The 12,973-nt window shown below is 36.8% G+C and overlaps 2 protein-coding genes across 19 annotated transcripts in view; one reads left to right on the plus strand and one right to left on the minus strand.

The window, feature by feature from the left end:
• Positions 1–8,627, plus strand: part of LOC105214103 (trithorax group protein osa) — a 78,484-nt gene extending 69,857 nt beyond the window's left edge. For 14 of the 18 annotated variants that reach the window (XM_011187316.3, XM_011187317.3, XM_011187319.3 and 11 more), the window contains 5 exons: positions 106–285; positions 1,069–1,228; positions 1,429–1,633; positions 1,699–1,780; positions 1,862–8,627. In XM_011187316.3, coding sequence (XP_011185618.1) covers positions 106–285; positions 1,069–1,228; positions 1,429–1,633; positions 1,699–1,780; positions 1,862–5,838 — 4,604 coding nt within the window. In that variant the 3' untranslated portion in view covers positions 5,839–8,627. The remainder of the gene's footprint in view (positions 1–105; positions 286–1,068; positions 1,229–1,428; positions 1,634–1,698; positions 1,781–1,861) is intronic. The other 4 variants (XM_054235020.1, XM_054235038.1, XR_008472033.1 and 1 more) reach the window with 3 other exon arrangements.
• A 3,371-nt stretch (positions 8,628–11,998) lies between these two features.
• LOC105214104 (protein KRTCAP2 homolog) lies at positions 11,999–12,916 on the minus strand. Its single transcript, XM_011187326.3, has 3 exons — positions 12,758–12,916; positions 12,390–12,693; positions 11,999–12,327 (listed from the first exon to the last, which is right to left on the minus strand). Exons 1-3 carry the CDS (start codon positions 12,759–12,761, stop codon positions 12,204–12,206), a joined length of 432 nt encoding a protein of 143 aa, XP_011185628.1. The 5' UTR covers positions 12,762–12,916; the 3' UTR covers positions 11,999–12,203.
• Positions 12,917–12,973: the final 57 nt, after the last annotated feature.

Genomic DNA, 12,973 nt, shown 5'->3' on the forward strand with positions numbered 1-12,973 from the left:
TTTCTTTGTATACCATCCACAAAAATTCCTGACAACGAAAAAAATAATAACCAAACCAAAATCATTGAATCATCACAACAATTCATCTCCATCACGCATCTATAGGCAATACTCAAACAGCAGCAGTTGGTGATAATATTAGTGTGAGCAATCCTTTTGACGATCCGGTTGTGGGTGGCGGTGGTAGTGGCAATAATAGCGTCAGCAATGCACCACCGCCGCCACGTGCCTCCCCTTATCAACAGGGCGCTGGCAATGCTTACACGCCGGTGTCTAGAGCGCCAGGTATTAATTTTTTCGATTATTTTTTATTTTCTTGTGTAGTTTTTTGAAATTAGTTGCTTTTTGTTTTGCATCGTCCTTCTGTTAAAAAACCATTTCTATTATTCAACACATTTCTTACAACTTCGATTGAAATACACTCTCCACGAATTACTTTCAGTTATTTTGTATGTATTTGTTGTAAATATTGTTTGTGTAAGTTTTTTCTTTAATTTTATGTCATTGTTGGTCTTTTTAAATGGTGTAATTTTAGTTTCTTCTCTTTTTATACATATATATCTGTTATAATATTAACTGTTCAATATCATTGATACATGTTCCTATTGGCTTATATAAACTTAGACAGAGCACAAAACGTCAGATTTCTGGTTATTGAAAAAATCACCAAGAATTATTTAAGAATAAAACAAACATATGTATATTCTTGTTCAAATTAAATGTAAAATGACAACCCGATATTGTTTTTAAAATTTCGACTAATTCCCATGTACTCATCAATACATTCCATGGAAACAATCATATAAAACATACAATATAAAGTTTTAATTATAATTTAAGAATTAAATAGTAAAACTAAAATAGCCAAAAAATATACGTTTTTGTGTATTGTTTAGACAGATTGTTTATCATTCTATATTTTCATATATTTTTTAATTGCACTCATATTTACTCATATTTTTTATCAAGCGATTTATCGTATATACATATATGTACCACGTCCATTAATGTGTATCGCTTATTGGCTTTTATTAATAATAAATCGCGTATGTTCTTTCTTATCCGCAGGTTCTCCATATCCGGGTCAACCGGGTGCTTACGGTCAATATGGTTCAAGTGATCAATACAATGCCACTGGTCCACCTGGGCAGTTTGGCCAAAGCCAAGGACCACAGTTTCCGCCACAGAATCGAAACATGTACCCTCCTTATGGACCAGAGGGGGAAGCGTGAGTGCTATTTTCTCTACTTCTCCATACATTGATAAATAGTAGCCCATATGTTGTTAACTACTTAACAGCACAGTTATTACAAAAGTATTGTTTTCTAACACATTATCCAGCATACCAACTGGTTTACTAATTATTGACATTCGTCAGATTGTCCAGTATAATATGTAATAAATATATTTCTCACCGTTTTCCATTAGTCCTCCACCTGGTGCAAATCAATATGGCCCTTATGGTAATCGTTCGTATAATCAACCGCCACCGGGTAGCTCTCAAACACCTACACCGCCTGGTTCGGCAGTAGGTGGAACTGCTGGTCCCCCCACCGGTGGGCCACAAGCGCCAGGCGGCGGCTATCCGCCAGGTGCCCCAACTCAACAGGATTATTACAGACCGCCCGATCAGGTAAGTTACCAGGTTTTGTTTGAAACGCATGTTATTGTTTTAACATTTACTTATTTTCATTTTAGACGCCCCAACCACGTCGACATCCGGATTTTGTGAAAGATTCACAATCCTATCCAGGTTATAATCCCAGACCTCAATTGTACGGTAAGTATTTTATTCTGCTGAGCTGTCAATTGCCTTTAAGATCAATCATAACTGATTTTGCTTATATATTATATTAAATAGGTGGTTGGAGCGGTTCAAATCAATACCGTGGGCAGTATCCTTCTGCACCCTCGCCACAAGGTTGGGGCAGCGCACCACCACGAACAGCCGCACCGCCTGGTAGTGGTCCACTTGGGCCTCCCAATCAACAGTCATCGGCCGCCGTGCAATGGGAACAACATCGTTATGGCCCGCAACAACCTCCACCTCCGCCGCAACAACAGCCGCCATACCAACAACAAGGTCAGCAGCAACAGACACCGCCACCACCACAGTGGGCACAATTGGCTGGCACCGCGCAGCCACCACCCCAAGGGAGCGCGCCTGGTACAGCGTTACGGCCAACTAGTGGTGGCCAACAGCAGCTACCACAACAACGCCCCGGTATGCCACCACCACCCGCCCAACAACAACCTGTTGGCCCGACGTCCAGTCAAACCATGACAAAACAACCGTTTGTGATGCCACCACCACCGCAAGTTGGAGGTACAGGTTCTCCTACTTGTGGTCCACCACCATCCATAGCCCCACCCAGCACAGTCAATACGATGTCACCAGTTATGGGCGCACCTGTTGCTGGTTTGTCCAAGCCACCAGTGTCTGTTGTAAACGCTATACCACAAGTTGGCGCTCCTGGTCTGCCACAATTACCAGCACAACAGCAGCCTCTTCAAGCTCAGCCCCAGCAACCGTTTCCCACTCCTGCCGGCACACAGATCATTAAAAAGGAAATTATTTTCCCGCCGGATAGCGTTGAAGCCACCACACCCGTGCTATATAGACGCAAACGTTTGTCTAAAACTGATGTTTGTCCGGTGGATCCATGGCGCATATTTATGGCAATGCGCTCTGGCCTTTTAACTGAGTGCACCTGGGCTTTAGATGTCTTAAATGTGTTGTTATTCGATGACACAACGGTACAGTACTTTGGGCTGGCGCATTTGCCTGGTCTGTTGACCCTACTTTTGGAGCACTTCCAAAAGAATCTCGCAGAGATGTTCAACGATTGCGACACGGACGTTGATCATCATCGTGTCGGTATTCGAAATGCACGGGTAGTACAAATCTACAACCGCAAACAAAAGCAACAAAAACAGCATGGAATCAACGAAGCCATAGAGTGTAACAACGATTATAAGTCGTTTAAAATACCAATGGTCGATGATGACGACGAAGATGAAGGAATCGATTTAGGTCAAATTCGGGTGCTACCAAACCCCGAAGAGAGAGTAATGCTGCTTTCGCACACACCCAACTACACAATGCTGTCGCGTAAGGGCTTGCCGGTTCGTCTGCAACCGGCGGAAGATGATATTTTTGTGTCAAATAGACAAAAGGACTGGGACTCAGAAGAGGAGCCCATCTATGAGCAGACAATTGTGACTGAACCCACAGGTTGGAGTTGGACGTATGGTTTTGCGGATCGCAGCGCGCAAGACGGCATTATCGATGTATTCAAGTCAGAAATCATAAACATTCCATTCGCACGTTTTATACGTAGCAGCAGCGAAAATAGTAATAACGTCAGTAACGTTGCGAACAAGTCGTCAATGAAAAATAATGCAGAAGAAGCGAATACTGCTGTAACCTGCAAAGGAAGCAGTAAAATTGTAACAGGCGAGCAACCCGAAGACGGAAGCTCCCCAGAGGATAGCAAACTGGAGCATACGTTTAACAAAAAACGGCGATTATTCAACAACAGCAACGGTAATAATGGCAGCAAATATAGTTCCGTCGGAGGAACAGGCAGCCATGAGGCTAGCGGTGCGAAAAGATCTAAATTGAATGACGACGAAATTGCATTTGTGCAGCCCGGTCTCATTAAAAAGGAGCCAGCGGACGGATTGCTAGCGGAAAATCCCTCAGCCGCAACTGATAGCGACTGTCGCGAGGTCGATATGGAAATTGAGTTGTTGCCCCAACAACGTTTAGCTAATAGCAGCGGTGGTGGTTTGCCAAAGAGCTTCGACCCAATGTCGACAGTGCGCGACGCAGCACAGGTACTGCAGCGACGACGCGCTTCCACCGTTGAAGAAGAGTGCTATACACGTGACGAAGCCAGTCTTTACCTGGTTAGCGAGTGTCAAGATGCGCTTGCACGTCGATGTATCTGTCTGTCAAACATTTTCCGCAACTTGACATTTGTACCCGGCAACGAAACGCTTCTAGCCAAGTCACGGCGTTTTCTCGCTATCCTTGGTCGCTTGTTGCTGCTCAACCACGAACATTTGCAGCGAACTCCAAAGACGCGTAACTATGATCGTGAGGAGGACACTGACTTTTCAGACTCGTGCAGTTCCCTACAAGGAGAACGCGAATGGTGGTGGGACTATCTGGTTCACATACGCGAGAATATGCTTGTCGCCTTGGCAAATATTGCGGGACATTTGGAACTGTCACGCTACGATGAGCTCATCGCACGGCCACTTATAGACGGTCTCCTGCATTGGGCTGTATGTCCAAGTGCGCATGGTCAAGATCCTTTCCCGTCTTGTGGGCCTAATTCTGCACTCTCGCCACAACGGCTAGCGCTCGAGGCGCTCTGTAAACTTTGCGTTACAGATGCCAATGTCGATCTCGTTATAGCGACACCACCGCATTCAAGGCTGGAAAAACTATGCGCCGTATTAACACGTCACCTGTGTCGCAATGAGGATCAAGTATTGAGAGAGTTTTCCGTTAATCTTCTACATTACTTAGCCGCAGCTGATAGTGCTATGGCACGAACAGTCGCGTTGCAATCCCCCTGTATCTCCTATCTTGTGGCGTTCATCGAACAAGCAGAGCAAACAGCTTTAGGCGTGGCCAACCAGCAAGGAATCAACTATTTGCGTGAAAATCCCGACTCAATGGGCACCAGTTTGGACATGTTGCGACGTGCTGCCGGTACGTTGCTACATCTAGCCAAACATCCAGACAACCGTTCGCTCTTCATGCACCAAGAGCAACGTCTGCTCGGATTGGTGATGTCAAACATACTCGACCAGCAGGTGGCTTTGATTATATCGCGTGTACTGTTTCAAGTTTCGCGTGGCACTGGTGCAGGGGGACCGTCGACTATGCCGTCACTGGAATATCGATTCCAGCAACGCCAGACTGAAGAGAAAACTAACACGACCGAAAAGCACTACGCTACCGGTAATAGTGGTAGCAATGATGTAAAAGTGGAAAATAAAGTGCAAACGACACCTCCAGCTCCAGTGACAATAAAAACACCACCATCTGCGGCCGCTGTAGAAAAAGTTGCACCCACAACACCACATGTGGTAATAAGCGATATTAAAAATGAGGAACCACCAGCCGTTGCCAAGGACGCGAACGATGCCAGCGCCATCAATGCGAATGGCAACAACAGCACGAGTAGTGCTAGCAACCACAACGTCAGCGACAACAGCTGCGATCCAGCTTTCACGCAAAAGTTGCCAATCACAGCAACAATGCCTACGGCGGTGAGTAAGACACAAAACGCCTGCGCCACTGTCGATGATAACAGCAACAGCAGTAATGCTCTGGCACCAGCAGCGGCTTTGTTGAACGATGTCAGCAATAGTAGCACGAACAGCAACAGCTGCGGTACGGTAAGCAGTAACAGTAATAGTAATAGTATAAGCAGCGGCAACAACAACACCAACAGCAATATGCACATAAAAAATGCGATCGAGAATGCCAACGTGAATGCATTGGGTGCCATGGCTCCTGTGCTGGCCAACAGCGAAGCGAGTCATATGCAACCAAATCTGCTGAGCAGTAACGGCAGTGGTAAGAATGTGATAAGCGCAGCTATACCCACTATTAATGCAGCACCACTTACCAATACCAGCAACAACAATGGTAATGGAACGGACAGCCGAACCAATGCACAACCACCTGCTGCGTTAACAGGTGTGCCAGCACAATCGCCACCTCCGCCAGCTCCACCAACTGCAACCGTGGCAGCAGCAACGGCGCCAACCACGACCGCAGCACCACCGGCAACCACCACAGCAGCGGTTGCGTAGTACATGACGATGTTGCCGACGTTAGCAGCAGTACCGGCAGTGTCAATGATACAGCAGCAGCAGCAAGAGCATGTACATATACCAGAGCAACAATCTATAGGTAAGGAGCATCATCATCTACACCATCAGCAGCACTATGCCCAACTGGATGCACATTACCAACAACAAACGCCGCTACCACCACCACCAACCCCTCCGCAATCACACTATCCCATGCCGTCATACCACTATCATTGGAGTAATCAGCAAGTACCGCTGCTGCCACCAACAGCACATTCTCAACCTCATCAGCCGGAAGATGCACACTAGACGTCACTGTAAACGTGAATTGTAAATTATTAGAATGAAGCAGCGCTGCAGTTGTAACGAAGTAGAAACGAAGTAAGGCTAGAACGATTACAACGGAATATGAGCAAGGTCATGTTATAGTTCAATGTAAATTGCGGTAATGATACAGTTGTCACAGCGACGTTTGAAGCCTTTTGCCAACCGAGTATCATTGCGTTTCTCTTCGCCTATATATGTATATGCTTAAGAGGAAATAGCAGATAAATAAAATATATATATATATGATAATGGTGATCAACCTTGTAGATATAATAACAAGCGTAGTATTTAGTGTGTGTAAAGAAAAGTATGTCTCACTTTTTGTATTTTTATTATTATTATTATTAATATTATTATTATTTTTGTAATATTTTAAGATACTTCTAATTTCATACCTATGCTGGGATATAGAGTTAATAGAAAGAAATATCAATCGCCAATTTGACAAAAACACTAAAAACAAGAATGCATTACTAACATATAACATAAATAAGGCTTAAAGCAAGCACTACGCTAGTGCTGAAAGGAAACAGAAATTGGATGAAAAGTTAATAGAAATGTACGGAACCATTGAAATCGAATAAAACTATAAAGGCTAGCTCGATGGAATGTATCAAAGGACTAAGTTTAGTGGGACGCAAAAAATAAATTTGCCTCTTAAAAGCTGGGCAATCGTTTCGAAATATTTGCAGACATTTTAAAATATATTTGCTTTAAATTATTTCATGTGCTAATTTTTAATATCGTTTATTGCTCCACACTTGTGTAAATAGCTCAAAATTATTGTTCTAACTTTCAATCTCTAACTAGCAGCTCTTGGTTGTATTTCGTAGGCAAATTATACGTGATAAAAATTTGTTTAGATTATTTTTTTTCACTTGTACACGATTTGGACTTAAACCCGAGGTTGTTCTCGCTTTAATTTCGCTTACTTATTTTCGCCCAGCCACAGCCACTATATATGTACGGGCGCGCATGCTCGCACATGCACATGCTCAGATTTCCCAAAAACAATTAGAAAATGAATTACATAACGCGGCAAACAATGCACATTTGAAATGTAATCCCTTCATATTTAATGATGCTATTTTAAATATATGATTCGTGAATATATATTTATAATATATATTCAAGTATATAGGTACGCATTAACGAGCAAACATAACTCCACACAAAATGTGCATGTAAATTAATAATAAATGAATATATATACAAACCCAAACTACATGTATTCAAAAAACGACAACAAAAACAAACCAAGAAATATAAATGTAAAAGAGTGCTTATTATGCAACATAAATGATAGGAAAAAGATTAAGTTAATTTCTATAGCTATGTGTAGCTTTTAACTTATTAAATTATGAATTATATACTATTGTAATACTATAATATAAATTTTCAACGTAAACTATTAAATAAGTATGTAATGCAACGCATAATGAGAAAAAAAGGATGAATAATAACACAAACAACCCAAACACTGCAATTTCAGCATTAAAATAAAAAAGAATTATTCACAAATAAAAAAAGTAATACTACAAATTCAACTATAAAAAAATTAATGCTAAATATGTATACAAGTATATATATATAAATGTATATGTAATCATGTACGTAGCTGTAAATCAAATTGCTTAAAACTGATATAAATAAAACTAATATTAAATATTAATTGGATCTATACTACAAAAACAAAAACTGAAATGAAATTGAAAACGTGATAGACGGTGTATAGTGTGTGGTCTAGTGCAATCAACTTGCAAAATAAAATTAAAAATAGTAATATATATACTATATATACATATATATGTAGATGACAGAAGACAGAATATTGACACTTGCGGGCGTGTGCTATATGTACTTATATGGACACGAGATTCAGCAGAACTTTCATTATTAGGCTTGGTACAAGTGAACGCAATTCGTTCGCGAATTTATCTCTTTCATTAGTTAAATTCGTCAACTTACTTCTAAACCAGCTACAATTTCCGCTAAAACAAAAAATAAAAGAAAACAAAACGGTTGGCATTAAATTGAAATCATTGGGGAGATTTTGTTGTAAATTATAACTGGCGGTGGCTTAGTTATTTATATATACATATATAAATAAGATACATATGTACATAACATACATACAAACAAGCATAAGGAGTAACAACTCAAGCAAAAGAGCTGTTTAATGGAGTAAATGAAAAAGTAAAAATGTGGTCGAAAATATGTAAGAATGTGAGAAGCAGCAGCAGTTAAGCGACGTAAGCTATAAGTTACTGAAGTGCGCGCTAAATAAATTACAAAAATAAGATATAATTATACAAAAATTGCAAATGAGATACTAAAGTAAATGATATCAAGTAACTTATTAACATTAATAATAAAATACAATAAAAGCATGAATGTGTTAGCATTAGTGGAAGGACGACTGGTAGTAGGCAGGAGTCACATTGAGTCGTTGTGTCAGTAATTCATTGTGTTAGTAAAACCTATGTAGATCCATACAAAAAAGGAATGAAGAGATACTAATTAAACTAAATCTACTAGTTTTTGCTTACGATGACGCATGAGCGGACGTATTTGTTGTTTGATGCACAAATGCGTGATTATATATTTAGTGCATATATACTTACAAAAATACAAAATAATAATATTTCAACTTAATATAAAATTATGATTAAATAAAAGTAAAATAAAACGCTGTAAATGTATTGATTTATTGTCAATTTTTTTTTTTTAATAATTTATATATTTAAGTTATAATTTGTAAATGTTTAGTCGTAACATATTAACTTACATACATATACTAAATGTATTAAATTGTAATACACAATACAATTAAATAATTAAATGCAAAATACAAAATACAAAAAAATCACGAATATTTACATATAGATAAATCGTACTTTTGATTAGTTATTAAAAAAACGGCGCGTAAAATGTAGCGCAATACACCTAATACATATTTATGTATCAGAGATCATTTGCCTACACACAAGCTCACGCGTGCTCTATATACATACTCAATTGCCACAAATACGATATGTGCGTGCACCAATATAAAATTAAACCCAGAATACATTAAAATATGTATATAAATAAATATTCGTGGGTGTGTATGTGTTGTAAATAAATTTGTGTGTACATATGTAAATCACAACATATAGGACTTAACTCTCCTTACGTCGTCCAACATCCACTATACCTACCTACATATATTTCCGTGCAGCAGGCGGTGAGTGTCATTCGCTTATGGAGAAAAAATCAACGAATGCTCTATTTCGTTTGCTATCCGAGGTGCAACCAGATTCAGCTCTACACTCATGAACGGAACGGACCTACATATATTTGCATCCGACCAATTATTGTATCTTAAAATGAACTCCCTAAAATCATAGCTATTAGAAGCTTTGGATTTCATTAGATCTGCGACTAATAAACTAGGTATATAGTTTGAAGTTACATTATTTTATATTATGCGCAGTTGAAAGATGAATCTCCATATACTGTACTATATGTCTCATTTTTTTATTATTATTTTTTTTTAATTAGTAATATTTAGAGCTGGTATGGTTGCAAAGAAGGATCTAATACGTTTCGGACGTTTGGTATTCTGAATGGTAAGATATATTTAACCTTTTCGTTATTGAATGATGGAATAAGACATGAATAAAAAGTATATTTGTATGTTTCAGTCTTCATTGTATTTTTTCAGTTGTGAAGGGAAGTAAAATAATAATTTATAAATTTTTCATTGTTTTTTTTTGTTGTATTATTATTTGACTTGTATTTAATTTATACCTTTTTATGTATGTAATTGTAAACATTTTTTTTTGCCCAACCACGTTAAAATGTTGTAAATGTGCACAAAGTGAGCCACTTTCAGAAACACAACTAAAAGTCTATATAAAGGTAATAGGGCGAATGATTAATCTGTTATAAATTTACGCATCGGATTGTGTGTAACGCTTATCTAATTAAAAGAGATCAACTGTAAAAATGTACATAAAGTATTTAAATACACTTTATATATATTCAATCAATGTAAGTATAATAATTACAAAATAAATTGGTGTTAAAATGTTTGTATGTTCGTTTTACGAATATGTAATATATAAATGTAAAAAACAAATAAGCTTAAATGCATATACACATGTACAATATATTTTTTATGAAAACAATTATTGAATTTAATTTGAACTTGATACAACTTACACGAAGTACACACATATTTGTAACTTCTTTGAATTGTTAATTGATGACTTTAAATATTAAGATGAGCAAATTACATATGTGCTTATGTAGCTGCATAGATGTTCAACGCAATGTTCAACGGATATTCTTGCATTTATATATTTATATATGTATGTATATGAATATATGTACACACATGCAAATATATATGTACTTAAAAAATTATCTAAACATATATAGGCATTTGCTGTGGATGTGCCTCCTGACAAGCCACAACCAAAAGTATACAAAACAAAGTAAAAATTAAATTGGGCATACGAAGAGACAACAATATTTAGAGCACTAAAAAGTAAAACTAATTATTCATACACTTACACTACTTATGCGTAAGAATCAATAATTACTTTTAGTTATTTCAATATAATTGACACATGCAAAATACATAAATAGAATATTGTTAGTTTGTAAATCTATATTAAAAAATTTGAAAATGAAATTTTTAAATTAGTTTATATAAGATAAGAAACTGCATAAAATACGACTACAACGTAAGAAGTAAATTCCGTTAGAGATATTCATTTGCAAAAAAGATACATGAGAAAGACGTATTCAACACTTGGTTGGAAGTACTTCTCCCATGAATGGCGAAAAGTGTGGTGTCGGTCGTTATGTATACAAGTAGGGTGTAAAGTGTAGGTGATGCAGATATACATATAATTAAAATCAATTACACAAAAATTAGAGCTGATTAAAGCAGAGAAAATGTGTGCTAAGTCAGATTACTATGATTGTATTTAGATGTAGTGGTTAGTGTTTTTAGTATTGTAAATGAATGGTCATGGAAAAGAATCATAACAAAATAAAAATTAATGAAAATTACACTGATACAAAATAATAATAAATTATATAAAACAAACAAAACATAATATTTTCAGAATTAAAACAATGAAAACTAAAAAATGTGCGCATTCAAAAACGAATATAAATAAAACTTTGAATGGTCTTAAAACTATTAAGTATACTTAAAAATTTAAAGAGAATAAACTTGATTATTAAAAAATGATGGCATACTAATAAGTGCAGGATATATATACATACTGAATTAAATGAATGAAAAATAAATTGAAAACACTTAATAAACTTAATTATAAAATTACGTGAAAAAAATAATATTACATAATTAAAGTGTTATTATTTATTAATCACGGGTAGAATGTGTAACAGAGGTAATATAATTGTCGAAATATACTCAATATCATATACTCGTATGTGTTACTTATGGCGTATGGGTCAAACGCATGAGGTTGTTTCCACAAACAACTTTTGTAATTTTGTATATGTCCATTCCTACTTATGTCGGTATAATATATACTTCCTTAAACGTGATCAAACTGATGCTTCATGTGTCTCAGGGATACTATATCTAATTTCGCTGTTATTTGTTGCTATACGTATTTAAATGGAAATGATCTAATTAAATACATGGATTATTTGCTATATAAAATTTTAGAGCTACTACCCTCTCGTTTCTGTATACCTATCATATTTAAATATTGAGCTCATTGGGACTACAATCGATAATCTTAAAATTTGACAACTTACCGATCCAATGGGGATAAGATCTGTTTTCTAAAATAAAATTACAGTGTTTTTCATTTATAATTTCGGTATATCATGTTTATTATATGTTTACTTAAATACATACAGAACTGAAAACCAAACGGACCATTAAGCCAATTCATACTGGATACACGAAGAAAATCATTCGATGATTGATACAATTATATGGTTTATGCTTAACTTAATACATTTATAAATCATTTCAAATTTTTCTCTGATTTGTCGCTAAATATTTATTTGTTTTTCTTGCCTCCTCCTCGCCGACTGGGCAATTGCTCCATAGCAATAGATCCTTTGTTATGATATTTATTTGAAATGCGATTTACGAAATACAAAGCGCAGATACAGAATACCAAACTGAAATTTTAATAAATAATGTAAACATATATGTTTATCTATTAATTAAAGTGAATACTCACCATGTCGTAGCACAAACACGATGCACCACACCGGATGCCACAGTCGCCAGAGTTAGACAAGTAACAATTTCTGGTATAAATTTTGCTTGAAAATCATTACCAAATACAAGCATTTCCATATTCGATACTGCGGTTAGGGCAAAGACAAACAACCACGATCCCACGAAACCTCCAACAATTGTATTCATTTGTGTAGCTGTGATCCAACTGGAGTAAAAACGCATAGTTCCGAATATAACCAGACTCAGTATAAGGGATATCACCGTCGAAACGAGATTACTACTCCCACTCTTGGTTTCAACACCTATTCCAACGATCATATTGAAGTAAATTAATATCAGAATTACTTTAATATTTTATATACTTACTCATATTTGTGATTAAATCTCAACTTTTTAATCGGTAAATTGTTAAGAACAGCTTAGAAAACGCCTACGTTGAAATTTCTAAAAAGCCGACTTAAATTCCACTAAAAAATCAACAAACCACAAGGTTGTATTCTGGCAGAAACTGTGTGGACCACATTATATGATTCTGTTCTCGGGATAACTAAATTTATCTTTTTTTTCAATAATAACACATCA

This window comes from Zeugodacus cucurbitae, chromosome 2 (assembly GCF_028554725.1).
Source record: "Zeugodacus cucurbitae isolate PBARC_wt_2022May chromosome 2, idZeuCucr1.2, whole genome shotgun sequence".
Lineage (NCBI taxonomy): Eukaryota > Metazoa > Arthropoda > Insecta > Diptera > Tephritidae > Zeugodacus > Zeugodacus cucurbitae.